Genomic DNA, 18,176 nt, shown 5'->3' with positions numbered 1-18,176 from the left:
TGCAAGGGTTGAAGGAAGGTGTAGGGGATATCCTTGCAAGGGTTGTAGGAAGGTGTAGGGGATATCCTTGCAAGGGTTGATGGAAGGTGTAGGGGATATCCTTGCAAGGGTTGATGGAAGGTGTAGGGGATATCCTTGCAAGGGTTGAAGGAAGGTGTAGGGAATATCCTTGCAAGGGTTGAAGGAAGGTGTAGGGAATATCCTTGCAAGGGTTGATGGAAGGTGTAGGGGATATCCTTGCAAGGGTTGAAGGAAGGTGTAGGGGATATCCTTGCAAGGGTTGAAGGAAGGTGTAGGGGATATCCTTGCAAGGGTTGATGGAAGGTGTAGGGGATATCCTTGCAAGGGTTGATGGAAGGTGTAGGGGATATCCTTGCAAGGGTTGATGGAAGGTGTAGGGGATATCCTTGCAAGGGTTGATGGAAGGTGTAGCGGATATCCTTGCAAGGGTTGAAGGAAGGTGTAGGGGATATCCTTGCAATGGTTGATGGAAGGTGTAGGGGATATCCTTGCAAGGGTTGATGGAAGGTGTAGGGGATATCCTTGCAAGGGTTGATGGAAGGTGTAGGGGATATCCTTGCAAGGGTTGAAGGAAGGTGTAGGGGATATCCTTGCAAGGGTTGATGGAAGGTGTAGGGGATATCCTTGCAAGGGTTGATGGAAGGTGTAGGGGATATCCTTGCAAGGGTTGAAGGAAGGTGTAGGGGATATCCTTGCAAGGGTTGATGGAAGGTGTAGGGGATATCCTTGCAAGGGTTGATGGAAGGTGTAGGGGATATCCTTGCAAGGGTTGATGGAAGGTGTAGGGGATATCCTTGCAAGGGTTGAAGGAAGGTGTAGGGGATATCCTTGCAAGGGTTGATGGAAGGTGTAGGGGATATCCTTGCAAGGGTTGATGGAATGTGTAGGGGATATCCTTGCAAGGGTTGAAGGAAGGTGTAGGGGATATCCTTGCAAAGGTTGATGGAAGGTGTAGGGGATATCCTTGCAAGGGTTGATGGAAGGTGTAGGGGATATCCTTGCAAGGGTTGATGGAATGTGTAGGGGATATCCTTGCAAGGGTTGAAGGAAGGTGTAGGGGATATCCTTGCAAAGGTTGATGGAAGGTGTAGGGGATATCCTTGCAAGGGTTGATGGAAGGTGTAGGAGATATCCTTGCAAGGGTTGATGGAAGGTGTAGGGGATATCCTTGCAAGGGTTGATGGAAGGTGTAGGGGATATCCTTGCAAGGGTTGATGGAAGGTGTAGGGGATATCCTTGCAAGGGTTGATGGAAGGTGTAGGGGATATCCTTGCAAGGGTTGAAGGAAGGTGTAGGGGATATCCTTGCAAGGGTTGATGGAAGGTGTAGGGGATATCCTTGCAAGGGTTGATGGAAGGTGTAGGGGATATCCTTGCAAAGGTTGATGGAAGGTGTATGGGATATCCTTGCAAGGGTTGATGGAAGGTGTAGGGGATATCCTTGCAAGGGTTGAAGGAAGGTGTAGGGGATATCCTTGCAAGGGTTGATGGAAGGTGTAGGGGATATCCTTGCAAGGGTTGATGGAAGGTGTAGGGGATATCCTTGCAAGGGTTGAAGGAAGGTGTAGGGGATATCCTTGCAAGGGTTGAAGGAAGGTGTAGGGGATATCCTTGCAAGGGTTGAAGGAAGGTGTAGGGGATATCCTTGCAAGGGTTGAAGGAAGGTGTAGTGGATATCCTTGCAAGGGTTGAAGGAAGGTGTAGGGGATATCCTTGCAAGGGTTGATGGAAGGTGTAGGGGATATCCTTGCAAGGGTTGAAGGAAGGTGTAGAGGATTTCCTTGCAAGGGTTGAAGGAAGGTGTAGGGGATATCCTTGCAAGGGTTGAAGGAAGGTGTAGGGGATATCCTTGCAAGGGTTGAAGGAAGGTGTAGTGGATATCCTTGCAAGGGTTGAAGGAAGGTGTAGGGGATATCCTTGCAAGGGTTGATGGAAGGTGTAGGGGATATCCTTGCAAGGGTTGAAGGAAGGTGTAGGGGATATCCTTGCAAGGGTTGATGGAAGGTGTAGGGGATATCCTTGCAAGGGTTGATGGAAGGTGTAAGGGATATCCTTGCAAGGGTTGAAGGAAGGTGTAGGGGATATCCTTGCAAGGGTTGATGGAAGGTGTAGGGGATATCCTTGCAATGGTTGATGGAAGGTGTAGGGGATATCCTTGCAAGGGTTGAAGGAAGGTGTAGGGGATATCCTTGCAAGGGTTAATGGAAGGTGTAGGGGATATCCTTGCAAGGGTTGATGGAAGGTGTAAGGGATATTCTAGGAATGGGTGTAGGAAGGCATACGGGGGATATCCTAAGAAGGGTTTAAGAAAGGTGTAGGGGATATTCTAGGAAGGGTGTGAGTGATATTTTAGAATATGGGACTTGATCATTTAACAATTGTTTGTTTGTTAAAGTGGAAACAAGTGATTTTAACATCCAGATTGTTGCTGGCATTCACCATTAATATTTATGTTGATGATAACAGATGCAGGAGAGTATCAAGAAGGCTCTGCACATTATGACCACAGAGACAGGTGCCACAGCTGTCCCCATCCTCCTGGAAGACTCTGGTTCCACCATCATGGAGAAAGTTGAGAGAATTACTGGTGAAATTCCTCTAAAGAAGTTAACTGTAAGTTGAAAGTTTCTATGAGTTTATTTTTCATGTTATACATTATTAATCATGATAACATGGTACCTTAAATATGATAACAAACGTAGTACTTAACTTATTTACAATACACTCTCAATTTACATGTTATCCTCTTAAAATGTTTTTGCTATTACACAGTTGCAACATTGCACTGTATTTTTGATGAGTACTCCATAAAATTTGACTAGCATGATGCCACTTCTGGGGGAAGAAACAGCCGGGTCACCATATGGAGAAGACCCGGGCCGGAAGTACCGGCAAACCTCTAATGAATGAATGAATGAATGGGGGAAGAATTCGGAGCACCACGAGCTGTGGGAGTTTTCCCATCAATCTAGTGGACTTGCAGGCAGCCTGCCTGTGGGTCAGGCCATTTTTTTTTTGTTGGGGGAGACCTAACTTTCTCCCCTTCCTTTCCCATCCCATGTCATGTCTCAATGGTCTGTCTCAATAGTCCATAAATGTGTGTCCCATACGAATCTCAAATCTTTGTGATTAAATTAGTTGATTGGTGCATGCCAGTCATTATATACAGTGTATTCATATAATTTGCATCATCTGTGCTCAAATGTGAGCATGCTGGAGACAATGTTTATATATAACCTGAGAGAGCAGACATTACCAGCACTGTCCATGAGATGGACTCTCAGTGTTTACATAATAGAGTTAACAAATAAAAGGAACCTGGATATAATAAGTATACAGCGCCTACTTCATATATATTTGTGCATTAGTTTAGCCCTTTCACTGTCACCAAACTTGTCCACAGTGCCCAAGAATTAAAAAAAAAAAATTTTTCTTATGAAATGATAGAGAATCTTTTTCTGGAGGTAATAAAGCAAATAGTATGAACATTAATGGAAAATTGATGAAGTTACACATACATAAATTTTGCTGCATAAGCAATGTTTAAGCATCAGTAATTTTGGCCACTTTCAGTCCTATTTTAGGCCAATTACATTGTTCCAGTTGACCAAATTCTTAGCTATTTCTCTAGCATGTTTCCATTTTATTGATTGAGCACAAGAAATTGCCCCAACATCTGTTTCAACTACCCAACAAGGTGATTAGAAACTGGTAATTTAGTCAATTTCAGACATATTTCAAAACATTCCTGTTTGAACACAGGCTTCAGAATAAACATTACAAACATTCCTGGTACTAAAATATAATTTCCTCTGTTCATTAGTTATGTTTTCAAACTTTACACTTGAATTCCCTTTTGATTTTTCATTCGCAAAGAATTTTTATTCACACACCAACATTGTAATAGAATTGTATAATATCGGTGCATTTGTGAACACATTAGATCCAGTTATTGACACACATTGGACGCTTGACGTGATTTGTTTACTCTTGAGCATCGGCAAAAATCGAACATTTCTGCTCAATTTCAAGCTATTTTCAGTCCTGAAACCAATCAAAAATCACCTTTGTTTCTATAATGTATCTTCCATTCTGTCAAATGAAACCAAGAAACACAGAATATAACCATAAAAAAAACATACAGAAATACACTACCAAGTCACTGTTTTAAACCAGAAAACATGGTTACAGTTTTTTCTCATACACTGCATGCTGCAAAATGTTCTTTATATGGTGTACACTTATCACATAGACCAATTCTCTCACAGAAACCTGGCTTAAGCCTGATATTACAGATGTTTATACCATTCCTGGCTACATGGTCATACACAACTGTAGAACAGACCAGCCAGGGGGAGGAACAGCTATATACTATTCATATCAACTCGAATGTATCAATAAATCTTGCACAAGGGATGAACATGGAGAATATATCATAGCCAAATTTTAATCAAAAGACCTGCAAAAAACCCTCACAGTTATAAACATCTACAGAGTACCACAGTCAAACATTTATCACTTTAGTGAAAAACAAGGAAACATGATTACTGATGCACACATGAATAAAGACCACCTACTACTAACAGGTGATTTCAACATAAACATACTACATGACCAGGACCCACAAGTAACCGAATTCACAAACACAATGAGTAACTGCCTGTTGCTACCAACAATATCTAAACCTACAAGAATTTCTGAGACAAGCATCTCCTTAATAGACAACATCACCACATCTAGACAAACACAATATCCCCTTTAAAATCAGGCATAATCACAGACAACACTACTGTGGAAATTTATTTGGTCCAAATAGTTCCACAACTCAGATCCAGCATGGGCGTCTGGTCGTCTGAGCCGAGCGGCCCTTAAACCCTCCCAAACACGGCATTCTCTGGTTGGCGGTTGGTAAGCTTATTTAATTTATAGATTTACTCTTCAGGGAAGGAGTAGGTAGTTTTACAGGTAGTACACTAATATTAGGTTTACTAAGGCATCTGTAGATAATGATAGAGTAGACCTAAGACCTTAACATAGGTAGTAATAGGCCGATAATGTAGGCAAACACTAGGATAAGTTAGCAAGGGAGAACTGGCAGCCCTAGCTTGAATGGCGGGGCGCAGGTCACAAAGACAGAATAGCGTCCTTCTTTCGATAGACACCGACTGGACAAGACGTGCCATGAACAGCAGGCGGCGCCCCCACGTGTCTTCACATCTGAGACCTGGGGAAATCTGGTAGAGGCACCTCGATGTACCGTAGATGATCTCCTCCATCAGCCCATACAGTAAGACGAGATATTCACCTTTTCCCGTAGGATCTGGCCAGTGTCTTAGGAGATTGTGGGTTGAGTTACTGTGGGCTCGGCGTGCTACAGAGAGGGAGCATGCCCAGTAAGTACCAGCATCTCAGAGCCGTCTGAAGCTAGCGTCTGAGTCTGCATAGTTATACTAGGGGATACATACCCTCTTGGATATAGGAATTTCTGAGGTGCAGGCAGGACACTAATAATGATTGAATATTGCAGGAATTAATGCTCCCGGTTGCACGTGGTTCCCAAGGGGAAGTCCAAAGGGGCTAAAGCTAGGCTTAGGAAGTTGAAGATCAGGATATATGCTGCAACACCAAGTAAGTTAGTCCTTTATACGTGCATGCAGGGCAAAGTTTCTTTGTGAAAATCTGTTCTATAAGCCACTTGTGAGGCTGAGGTACCCACCTCAGAGCTCGGTGTCAACAGAGTTTGCCAGGGTAGGCGACTCACTTGGAGGCAGTCCACACAAATTTTCACAAAAGTGGTCCTTCGAAAACCGGATGTGGAATAGCTAGGTTAAGCTATCATAGCTAGGCCACAGTTAGGAACCAGTTTTACAGAGTTAGGTTAAGCTATCATAGCTAGGCTACAGTTAAGAACCAGTTTTACAGAGTTAGGTTAAGCTATCATAGCTAGGCCACAGTTAGGAACCAGTTTAAAAAAGTTAGGTTAAGTTAGCACACCTAGGTCAAAGTTACTCAGAGGCTAGGCCAAGCTGACTATACACAGAAGTTGTTATTTGCAGTAATTTACAGGCAGGCCAGGTAGGCTAGAGAAGCTTGTGAATTTAATTATTTACAGTGATTACAAGTAATCCAGAGTAGGAGACTTGTGTGTTAATTACTTACAGTGGATTTGCAAGGTAGCCACAGTTAGGCTAGGCTTGTGCAATATTTACAAAAGGTTATAGTAGCTAGGACAGATTTAACCTAGTTATTATTTACAGGGAGTTATAAAGCCAGGTTTAAGTTATAGCACACTAGCTAGGTTAGGATTTACCTTATCCAACCATCCACGCTAAACAGAGTAAGCTGGGCACAGTTAGGCCAAGCTGTTTACATACATTATTTATTTACTGTTTCACAAGTTGAATTGTTGAATTTACTTGTGTTAACCAAGTGATTTTAATTTGTATACTGCACTTTTATTGTGATTTTCATCATCTTTGATTCATGTTAATGTGGGATTTGTGAATTATACCTGAGACTAGGTTAAGTCCTGTAATTATTTGCTGGCATTGTACAGTTGACTGCTAGATTAAGCTTTCACATCGATACACATTTTTGATTGGGATTTGAGAGCTAGCAGTGTACATTTTTGATTCATAGTAGTCAATTTGACAAAGGGAATTGTTAAGCTTGTTGAGAAGCCTTAAGACTCGTTCATTCTCACCTAATACCGTTTGTGCTGTGGGGTGGGCTAATTGAAATACAAATTAGCACCGTGATCTTAACTAAACCGCAACTATGGTAGGTGAAGATGCAGTACCAGCTGTCCCAGCTCTAAGTCAATTAAAGCGGTCTATGGGAGCCTATAAGGGGCGCCTGAGCAAAGCATGTGAGGAGTGTCGTATGGTCAGGCAAGATCAGGACGTAGACTGGGAGGAACTAGAGAGTTGCCTGAAACCTTTGGAGCAAAGACTGGAGGCCTTTGAGAGATCATTTATCCTTTATGAGACAGAGGCCTATACTACAGGTGAGTCTGAATATACGGTCGAAGTAGCACAGACAGACTATGACGAACGAAGGGCAGAGTGTAAAGCAGAGATGAGACTCTGCAGGCAGTTAATAAAGACTTTGAAGGCCAGTACAGCAGGGGCAGCAAATGTTTCAAGGAACACGAACAACAGCACGCCTGTTAATGTGTTGCCCAGATTGCCCCAGTTGAATTTACCAACGTTTGACGGAACCTTAACAGAGTACATTGCTTTCTGGGATCAGTTTAGAGCCCAGATAGATGACAGAAATGATTTGTCAGATGCCGTAAAGTTGCAGTATTTGCGGTCGCAGATCAAGGGTAAAGCCTTAGATCTGGTCCGGCACTACCCGATTACTGACACTAATTACCAACATGCCAAAGACCAATTAGAAGACATGTTTGGCAACACTGAGGAGATAAAGGTAGCTATACTTTATCGGTTGTTGGATCTAGAGGCTTGCCGACATGACCGTCAAAGTCTAGAGAAGTTCCGTATTGAGATTATGAGCTTGACCAATAGTTTCAGAGATTTGCATGGTGAGAATGATTCAAAATGGGTCCTTAGCCAGGTGATTCAGAGGAAGCTGGCTAGCACGACAGTGCATGAGTTACACTTAAAATATCGGACGAATAGGTTCACGATAAACCAAATTATTGAAGGGTTAGGGGATCTCATATCTCACCTGAGCATAGGTCAGGGGGAGAAATTACCTACCAAGGAGAAGTCGGTCGACTTCCCCAGACATTCGAGAGATAGACCTAAACCGCCTCCCACTAAAGTAGGCACGTATTATGCCCAGGGCGAGCCCTCCACCCACAGGGCCAAGGGAGAAGCCACTAAAGCGGCCAGTATGAGACGGTGCGTGTTTTGTGATGAAGAACACGCTAGTTCAGGGTGTTCAAGCTTCACCACCTATAACCAAAGGGTTCAACGGCTAAGAGAGTTGAGACTTTGTTTCAAGTGTTGTGGAGAACATTTTGCCAGGGACTGTAACACCATGCTCAGGGAGTGTCGGGGCTGCCGGAAGGGAAAGCACCACAGTGCACTGTGTCCTAATGATGCCGGATTAGCACAAGTTAAGGAGAGCAAACCGCAAGAAAGGGCGGAGAGCAAGAACAAGTCAGAAGTAGCGATGAGTGTGGTGAGTACGGCACCGAGAATTTGTTCTGGTGAGCAGTTTCAAGGCTCGGTGGCCTTGCCCACCATAATGGCGGTGGTCGCGAACGGGAAGAAGTCTGAAACAACCCGTTTGTTCTTCGACAGTGGGGCACAGAGATCCTTCATAGAGGAGAGTCTAGCAACTAGGTTGAAGCTGGAGACAGTTGGTAAAGTTGACATGAAGGTGGAAGGGTTTGGTGGGGAAGTCCCACGCAGGTCTTATCCAGTAGTCAATGTGACGGTCAGGTTAGCCGGGCATCGACGGGAAATTTCAGCCTTGATGGTGAAGAGGCTGCCCAATATCATTACCACTAGGGGACTGGCTGCAGCAGTCAAACGTTTGAGGGAGTTGGGTGTGAAGCTAGCAGAACCAGACATTGCTACAGACAATGTTAGTAATGTAGGCATCTTGGTAGGAGGGGATTACCTAGACGAGTTCGTGTCTACGAGAAGGGTTATCAAGGAAGGTGTGGGCCTGTACAGGACTCCAGCAGGGTACATCGTAGGAGGCAGAATACCAGCTCACTTCTCTGCGACCCCGGGAAAGGAGGGCTCTGGTATTACAGCGACTGAGGCTGTACTGGTGATGCGGATTGGTGTGCACGAAGGCCTGTCAGAGGCGCAAGTTGGCATATCCGACAGTGAGCCGGTCCATAAACTATGGGACCTGGATGTAGTAGGTATTAAAGGTGACCAGCCGCCCCCCGAACACGAAGAGACGTATCGAGATTACTTGAACCATGTGCAGTTCAGGGACGGACAGTATTGGGTGTGACTCCCATGGAAACCGGGCCACCCAACGCTGCCCACTAATTTCAAGAGGGCACGTGGTCAGTTGAATTCATTGGTGAACAGCCTGACCAAGAAGGGTCTGGTGGGGAAATATGATGATATTATTAAGGAACAGCTGGCCCTTGGGTTCATCGAGAAAGTGCCCAATGCCAGCCCTGGGGAAAACACCCATTATCTTCCACACATGGCAGTCACCAAGGAGTCGGTAACCACTCCCATCAGAGTAGTCTTCAACTGCAGCTCGCAGGCGAGTCCCCAAGAGCCATCGTTGAACGACTGTCTGCTCACAGGGCCCTCCCTGACGCAGAAATTAGCAGATGTGTTGTTGAGATTCAGGACCGAACAGTACGCCTATGCGGCAGACATTAGCAAAGCCTTCCTACGTATTGGGTTGCAGCCACAGGACAGGGACTACACAAGATTCTTGTGGTTGGCTAACAGGGAGATGCCCAAGCAAGGGTATGATACCTATAGATTCAGGGCAGTGTTGTTTGGTGCCACTAGTTCACCATTCCTATTACAGGCTACCATAGACTACCACCTTGTGAACTGTAACAGCCCGCTTAAAGAATTACTGAAGACAACATGCAGGGTACCACCTCAGATGAAAGGCTGTTGATGGACATTTACCAAGAGTCTAATCAGGAGATGCTCTCGGCTAACATGCCATTGAGAGAATGGGTGACAAACAATCCAACGTTGCGGGGCATGGTGGAACGTGACTATACTGGCTACTCAGTACCTGAGGTAACATCGGTGTTGGGACTGGAGTGGGAAATCAAGGAAGACAGACTTAGGCTAAAGAGGAAGCCTGATGGGGAAGGGAAGCTGACCAGGAGGTCTTTGCTGAGCAAAGTGCAGACTGCCTTCGATCCTTTGGGTTTGTTGACACCCATCACCATTCGAGGGAGGATGCTGGTGCAACAGACCTGGGAGCTGAACCTAGGTTGGGACGACCCACTGCCAGAAACAGTCTGCCAGGAGTGGGATCTGGTTAACAAAGACCTAGCGGAATTGCACGAGTTCACATTCCCCAGGTCCATCGGGTGCACCGGGCGGGATTATGACTTGCACGTCTTCTGTGATGCCTCCTCCAGGGCCTATGGGGCAGTAGCATATTTGGTGGCCGGGGACCAAGTCAATCTGGTCACCAGTCGTGCGCGGGTGACACCCCTGAAGGATTGCTCGATCCCAAAGCTAGAGCTCACGGCGATGTTGCTGGGAGCAAGACTGGGTAAGTACGTAGAGGAGGTGTTAAGTAATCTGAGGGTGACACACACCTATGTATGGACAGACTCGGAGGTGGCCTTACAGTGGGTCCAGAATGACAGGTCTAAGCTCCCCTATGTCAGGAATCGGGTAAAGGAGATACGGGAACTACAGTCAACGTCAACAATTCTGTATGTGCCTACAGATCAAAACCCAGCCGACCTGATAAGCCGAGGGGTGACACAGAAAGTTGAGTAAAAGCGAGCTTTGGTTCAAAGGCCCAGACTGGTTACCGGCAAGGGATTGCTGGCCGGAGCAGAAATTCGTGGAGACAATCAGCAGCATAGTACATTTTGCGGGGGAACACGACACTGAATTATTTGACCCCAGGCGCTACTCCTCGTGGAGAAAACTTATAGGAGTCACGGAAATGGTATTTCGATTCGTGAGGAAGCTGCATGACAAGGTAAGCCAAGGTCGACAGTTGTCTCTAGTGGGTCCCAGAGAATATTGGATAAGGCAGTACCAAAGGGGGAGGTTTCCAGGAGTGCTGGAAGTACTTGCGACCCGGCAGCAGGTTATGGCGTCAGGACGCGTGTCCAACGATGACGACTCAGGGAACAGCAAATTGGTTCACTCATTGGGATTGTTCCTAGATCATGCGGGGCTAATAAGATGCAGGAGAAGAATACAAAACTCTGAGCTCAGCTATGGGGCCAAACATCCCGTGCTGCTGGGAAAGGAGGGATGGGCGACAGAGCCATTGATACAAGATGCCCATCAGAGGACCTTACATGGGGGGTTTGGAGATACCCTCACCTGCCTACGTCAGAATTACTGGGTACTGAAGGGTCGAGCTGCCGTCAAAAGGGTGCTAAAGAGTTGCACGGTCTGCCGGCGGTACGATGGGAGGACCCTACCATACCCAGGTCCACCACCGCTACCTCAGGAGCGGGTACATAGTGACAGGCCCTTTGAGGCTGTAGGAATAGACTATACTGGGGCTATCACATTGAAGAACCCAGGAGACGAGAGGGTGGGGCCTCAGAAAGTATATGTCTGCCTGTTTACTTGTGCCACTACTCGAGCGGTGCATTTGGAGTTGGCAGAAGATATGACAACAGAGACTTTCGTGAAGTTGTTCAGGAGGTTTACTGCCAGATTCTCGTGCCCGCGATTGATTATCTCGGACAATGGCACAAGCTTTAGGGCGGCCGATAAAGTCTTCAGGAATCTTAGGGACAACGGAGAAGTACGAGAACACCTGAAGAGAATAGAGTGCGAGTGGAGGTTCATAGCTCCCAGGGCACCCTGGCAAGGGGGATTCTATGAACGCATGGTGGGCACAGTCAAAAGGTGCATTCGGAAGGTCTTGCACGGCAGGAGGGTGAGCTGTGATGAACTGAGGACAGTGTTAGTTGAGATAGAGGCAAGAGTTAATAACAGGCCTCTGACCTACGTACAAAATGGGATTGACGAGCAAGAAGCTCTCACCCCTAATCACATGCTGTTTGGAAGAAGGATTGAGCCCTTCCCCGCAATTTTGAGTCAGTCTTCCAAGGAGCTGGATTATTATGGGCCAGATGGTCCCCCCATCAATGAAGAACTGCACAGGAGTCACAACAGACTGGTGAACATCCTGGACAAATGGAACCAGGTGTGGCGCAGGGATTACTTGACAACCTTGCGGGAACATTTCTATGGTGCCGACCCTGAGGCGAATAAGATGATGCTAAGTGAAGGGGACCTGGTGCTGGTAGAATCCGAGGCGCCGAGGGCATACTGGCCTCTTGGCCTGGTAGTGTCAACCCACCCAGACAAGGCTGGGCGGTTGAGAATGGTGAAAGTGAGAATGAACGGTGTCGAGACTATAAGACCCATCAACAGGCTTTTGCCTCTCGAGGTCCACACGGTGGGACCGGGACATGAGAAATCAGACCAGAGGTTGAGCGAGCTGAGCGGCCGGACGACCCGTCGAACGGCGCTCGAGTCCAGGGCCCACTGGGGGGGCCTGCGGGAGGCAGACTTGATCTAGACTTAGCGCCTACCTTCGCCGGCGGGAGGATGTGGAAATTTATTTGGTCCAAATAGTTCCACAGCTCAGATCCAGCATGGGCGTCTGGTCGTCTGAGCCGAGCGGCCCTTAAACCCTCCCAAACACGGCATTCTCTCGTTGGCGGTTGGTAAGCTTATTTAATTTATAGATTTACTCTTCAGGGAAGGAGTAGGTAGTTTTACAGGTAGTACACTAATATTAGGTTTACTAAGGCATCTGTAGATAATGATAGAGTAGACCTAAGACCTTAACATAGGTAGTAATAGGCCGATAATGTAGGCAAACACTAGGATAAGTTAGCTAGGGAGAACTGGCAGCCCTAGCTTGAATGTCGGGGCGCAGGTCACAAAGACAGAATAGCGTCCTTCTTTCGATAGACATCGACTGGACAAGACGTGCCGTGAACAGCAGGCGGCGCCCCCACATGTCTTCATATCTGAGACCTGGGGAAATCTGGTAGAGGCACCTCGATGTAAGATAAGATAAGATAAGATAAGATTTCGTTCGGATTTTTAACCCCGGAGGGTTAGCCACCCAGGATAACCCAAGAAAGTCAGTGCGTCATCGAGGACTGTCTAACTTATTTCCATTGGGGTCCTTAATCTTGTCCCCCAGGATGCGACCCACACCAGTCGACTAACACCCAGGTACCTATTTGCTGCTAGGTGAACAGGACAACAGGTGTAAGGAAACGTGTCGAAATGTTTCCACCCGCCGGGAATCGAACCCGGGCCCTCCGTGTGTGAAGTGTGAGCTTTAGCCACCAGGCCACCGGGCCACCGTAGATGATCTCCTCCATCAGCCCATACAGTAAGACGAGATATTCACCTTTTCCTGTAGGATCTGGCCAGTGTCTTAGGAGATTGTGGGTTGAGTTACTGTGGGCTCGGCGTGCTACAGAGAGGGAGCATGCCCAGTAAGTACCAGCGTCTCAGAGCCGTCTGAAGCTAGCGTCTGAGTCTGCATAGTTATACTAGGGGATACATACCCTCTTGGATATAGGAATTTCTGAGGTGCAGGCAGGACACTAATAACGATTGAATATTGCAGGAATTAATGCTCCCGGTTGCACGTGGTTCCCAAGGGGAAGTCCAAAGGGGCTAAAGCTAGGCTTAGGAAGTTGAAGATCAGGATATATGCTGCAACACCAAGTAAGTTAGTCCTTTATACGTGCATGCAGGGCAAAGTTTCTTGCAATACCAATCATTTGTGAAAATCTGTTCTATAAGCCACTTGTGAGGCTGAGGTACCCACCTCAGAGCTCGGTGTCAACAGAGTTTGCCAGGGTAGGTGACTCACTTGGAGGCAGTCCACACAAGTTTTCACAACTACAGACCACTACAGAACCTTTCTCATAACTAATCTGGGCAAACTGCCACAAGACATTACTAAAGTAACCTTCAGACTACATAACGAGACAGCAGTTAACAACTTTATAGCAGCTATGAATAACATCGATTGGCAAAATGAGCTCAAACCATATACAGATATGAATGAATGTATAAATAATTTTCTAAAAAAAGCCCAATGCCTCTATAACAAACACTGCCCCAAAAAACTAAACAGATCACAGCAAAGAAACTGAATAATCCCTGGCTAACACCAAGCATTCTCAAATCCATTAACACAAAGCACAAATATGAAAAACAGTATAGAATGGGTCAAATAACTAGAGAACAGTCTAAGCGTTACTCGTCAGCACTTACCAGCCTGATAAGAAGGTCTAAATTTTTTTTTTAACACACTGGCCGATTCCCACCAAGGCAGGGTGGCCCGAAAAAGAAAAACTTTCACCATCATTCACTCCATCACTGTCTTGCCAGAAGGGTGCTTTACACTACTGTTTTTAAACTGCAACATTAACACCCCTCCTTCAGAGTGCAGGCACTGTACTTCCCATCTCCAGGACTCAAGTCCGGCCTGCCGGTTTCCCTGAACCCCTTCATAAGATAAGATAAGAGATAAGATTTCGTTCGGATTTTTAACCCCAGAGGGTTAGCCACCCAGGATAACCCAAGAAAGTCAGTGCGTCATCGAGGACTGTCTAACTTATTTCCATTGGGGTCCTTAATCTTGTCCCCCAGGATGCGACCCACACCAGCCGACTAACACCCAGGTACCTATTTGCTGCTAGGTGAACAGGACAACAGGTGTAAGGAAACGTGTCGAAATGTTTCCCCCCGCCGGGAATCGACCCCGGGACCTCCGTGTGTGAAGCGGGAGCTTTAGCCACCAGGCCACCAGGCCACCGGTTACTTTGCTCACACTCCAACAGCACGTCAAGTATTAAAAACCATTTGTCTCCATTCACTCCTATCAAACACACTCACGCATGCCCGCTGGAAGTCCAAGCCCCTCGCACACAAAACCTCATTTACCCCCTCCCTCCAACCTTTCCTAGGCCGACCCCTACTCCGCCTTCCTTCCACTACAGACTGATACACTCTTGAAGTCATTCTGTTTCGCTCCATTCTCTCTACATGTCTGAACCACCTCAACAACCCTTCCTCAGCCCTCTGAACAACAGTTTTGATAATCCCACACCTCCTCCTAACTTCCAAACTACGAATTCTCTGCATTATATTCACACCACACATTGCCCTCAGACATGACATCTCCACTGCCTCCAGCCTTCTCGCTGCAACATTCATCACCCATGCTTCACACCCATATAAGAGCATTGGTAAAACTGTACTCTCATACATTCCCCTCTTTGCCTCAATGGACAAAGCTCTTTGTCTCCACAGACTCCTAAGTGCACCACTCACCCTTTTCCCCTCATCAATTTTATGATTCACCTCATCTTTCATAGACCCATCCGCTGACACGTCCACTCCCAAATATCTGAATACATTCACCTCCTCCATACTTTCTCCCTCCAATCTGATATCCAATCTTTCATCACCTAATCTTTTTGTTATCCTCATAACCTTACTCTTTCCTGTATTCACGTTTAATTTTTTTCTTTTGCATCCCCCCAATGAAAAGCAGGGGTGTCACTAGCACGTTAAGAGACCATACAATAAGTGTCAGGGGCCCGAGACTGTTCAACTGCCTTCCAGCACACATAAGGGGGATTACCAACAGACCCCTGGCAGTCTTCAAGCTGGCGCTGGACAAGCACCTAAAGTCAGTTCCTGATCAGCCGGGCTGTGGCTCGTACGTTGGTTTGCGTGCAGCCAGCAGCAACAGCCTGGTTGATCAGGGGCTGATCCACCAGGAGGCCTGGTCACAGACCGGGCCGCGGGGGCGTTGACCCCCGAAACTCTCTCCAGGTAAACTCCAGGTACCCTACCAAATTCATCCACCAACCTCTGCAACTTCTCTTCAGAATCTCCCAAGAGCACAGTGTCATCAGCAAAGAGCAACTGTGACAACTCCCTCTTTATGTGTGATTCTTTATCTTTTAACTCCATGCCTCTAGCCAAGACCCTCTCATTTACCTCTCTTACTACCCCATCTATAAATATATTAAACAACCACGGTGACATCACACATCCTTGTCAAAGGCCTACTTTTACTGGGAAATAATCTCCCTCTTTCCTATATACTCTAACTTGAGCCTCACTATCCTCGTAAAAACTCTTCACTGCTTTCAGTAACCTACCTCCTACACCTGCATCATCTGCCACATTGCCCCCGTATCCACCCTTTCATATGCCTTTTCCAAATCCATAAATGCCACAAAAACCTCTTTAGCCTTATCTAAATACTGCTCACTTATATGTTTCACTGTAAACACCTGGTCCACACCTGGTTCATCTGCTATCCTATTCTCCGTCTTACTCTTAATTCTTTCAATAATAACTCTACCATACACTTTACCAGGTATACTCAACAGACTTATCCCCCTATAATTTTTTTTCACTCTCTTTTGTCCCCTTTGCCTTTATACAAAGAAACTATGCATGCTCTTTGCCAATCCCTAGGTACCTTACCCTCTTCCATACATTTATTAAATAATTGCACCAACCACTCCAAAACTATATCCCCACCTGCTTTTAACATTTCTATCTTTATCCCATCAATCTCGGCTGCCTTACCCCCTTTCATTTTACCTACTGCCTCACGAACTTCCCCCACACTCACAACTGGCTCTTCCTCACTCCTACAAGATGTTATTCCTCCTTGCCCTATACACGAAATCACACCTTCCCTATCTTCATCAACATTTAACAATTCCTCAAAATATTCCCTCCATCTTCCCAATACCTCTAACTCTCCATTTAATAACTCTCCTCTCCTATTTTTAACTGACAAATCCATTTGTTCTCTAGGCTTCCTTAACTTGTTAATCTCACTCCAAAACTTTTTCTTATTTTCAACAAAATTTGTTATTAACATCTCACCCACTCTCTCATTTGCTCTCTTTTTACATTGCTTCACCACTCTCTTAACCTCTCTCTTTTTCTCCATCTACTCTTCCCTCCTTGCATCACTTCTACTTTGTAAAAACTTCTCATATGCTAACTTTTTCTCCCTTACTACTTTCTTTACATCATCATTCCACCAATCGCTCCTCTTCCCTCCTGCACCCACTTTCCTGTAACCACAAACTTCTGCTGAACACTCTAACACTACATTTTTAAACCTACCCCATACCTCTTCGACCCCATTGCCTATGCTCTCATTAGCCCATCTATCCTCCAATAGCTGTTTATATCTTACCCTAACTGCCTCCTCTTTTAGTTTATAAACCTTCACCTCTCTCTTCCCTGATGCTTCTATTCTCCTTGTATCCCATCTATCTTTTACTCTCAGTGTAGCTACAACTAGAAAGTGATCTGATATATCTGTGGCCCCTCTATAAACATGTACATCCTGAAGTCTACTCAACAGTCTTTTATCTACCAATACTTAATCCAACAAACTACTGTCTAAAAAATTGTATTATGAAAATAAATTATATAACATCAAAGGTGATATGAAAAAAACCTGGAAAACTCTATCTGAAATTCTTGGAACTAAAAAGATATCAAAAAACAAAACAATCAAACTAACAAAATCAGATGAACCCCTACTCACACCTACTGAAACAGTGAACAGACTTAAATAATCAGCATTCACAGTTTCTTGATTCATTAATTCCAAACATTTATTATATGCCTTGGTTACATGACCTTTTCTAGCCTGCAATGATGCTTTCTTTGCTCTATATTCCATATGTTTGTCTTCTATATTAATTTCCTCATTTTCAGCCATGATGCAATGTATTAAATTCAACTTAATTAATAACACTGATTACAACTTACAACACTGATACAACTTACCTTTGAATAAAACCTAGCTACTTGAGCTTAGCAATTACATGTAAGAAAATTATAATATAAATTTTAAATGCACATTAATAATGTTAGCTACACTTGAGCTTAGCAATTACATGTAAGAAAATTATAATATAAATTTTAAATGTACATTAAAACAAACCTTTAGCCAGACTTGGTTTATCAAAATTAATATTGTATAAATTAATATAAATCCTTGCCAGAATTTGGCATAGCAAAATTAATATTATACACATTAATATAATCTTTAGCCACACTTATCTTATTCAAATTAATATTGTAATAATTATAATCCACTACACATTAAGTAAATTTGTGAATTTAAGATCCACCTCCTTCTGTCATTTCACATATAATTATTAAGTAATTAACTAATTAATGACTTCACTAATTACCTCCGGTTCAAGAAGGACCAACACGCAAATTAAATGTGGAAAATTGCATTTATCTGTATGTAACTCATAATGTACATACCAGTAAATAACAAAGATAATTATTATTTATCAGAGTTACATAGACAAGTAGGAATTTGAGACACCTAGGTTGCAAAATATGTCCCCCTTCGATACCTACAAATGTCATATCCACAAGTTGCTGTAGACCTATTAATTACAAATGAAATATGCATCACCAGGAATTCTGGTAA

At 44.9% G+C, this 18,176-nt stretch overlaps 1 protein-coding gene across 2 annotated transcripts in view; it reads left to right on the top strand.

Moving 5' to 3' along the window:
- The window catches only part of LOC128691938 (uncharacterized), a 181,929-nt gene that overhangs the window by 57,322 nt on the left and 106,431 nt on the right, over nt 1-18,176 (top strand). For both annotated transcript variants that reach the window (XM_070101081.1, XM_070101082.1), the window contains exon 4: nt 2,487-2,633. In XM_070101081.1, the coding sequence (XP_069957182.1) occupies nt 2,487-2,633 (147 nt within the window). The remainder of the gene's footprint in view (nt 1-2,486; nt 2,634-18,176) is intronic.

Source organism: Cherax quadricarinatus, chromosome 75, assembly GCF_038502225.1.
Source record: "Cherax quadricarinatus isolate ZL_2023a chromosome 75, ASM3850222v1, whole genome shotgun sequence".
NCBI lineage: Eukaryota > Metazoa > Arthropoda > Malacostraca > Decapoda > Parastacidae > Cherax > Cherax quadricarinatus.
This window is presented reverse-complemented; position numbering and strand designations above follow the sequence as displayed.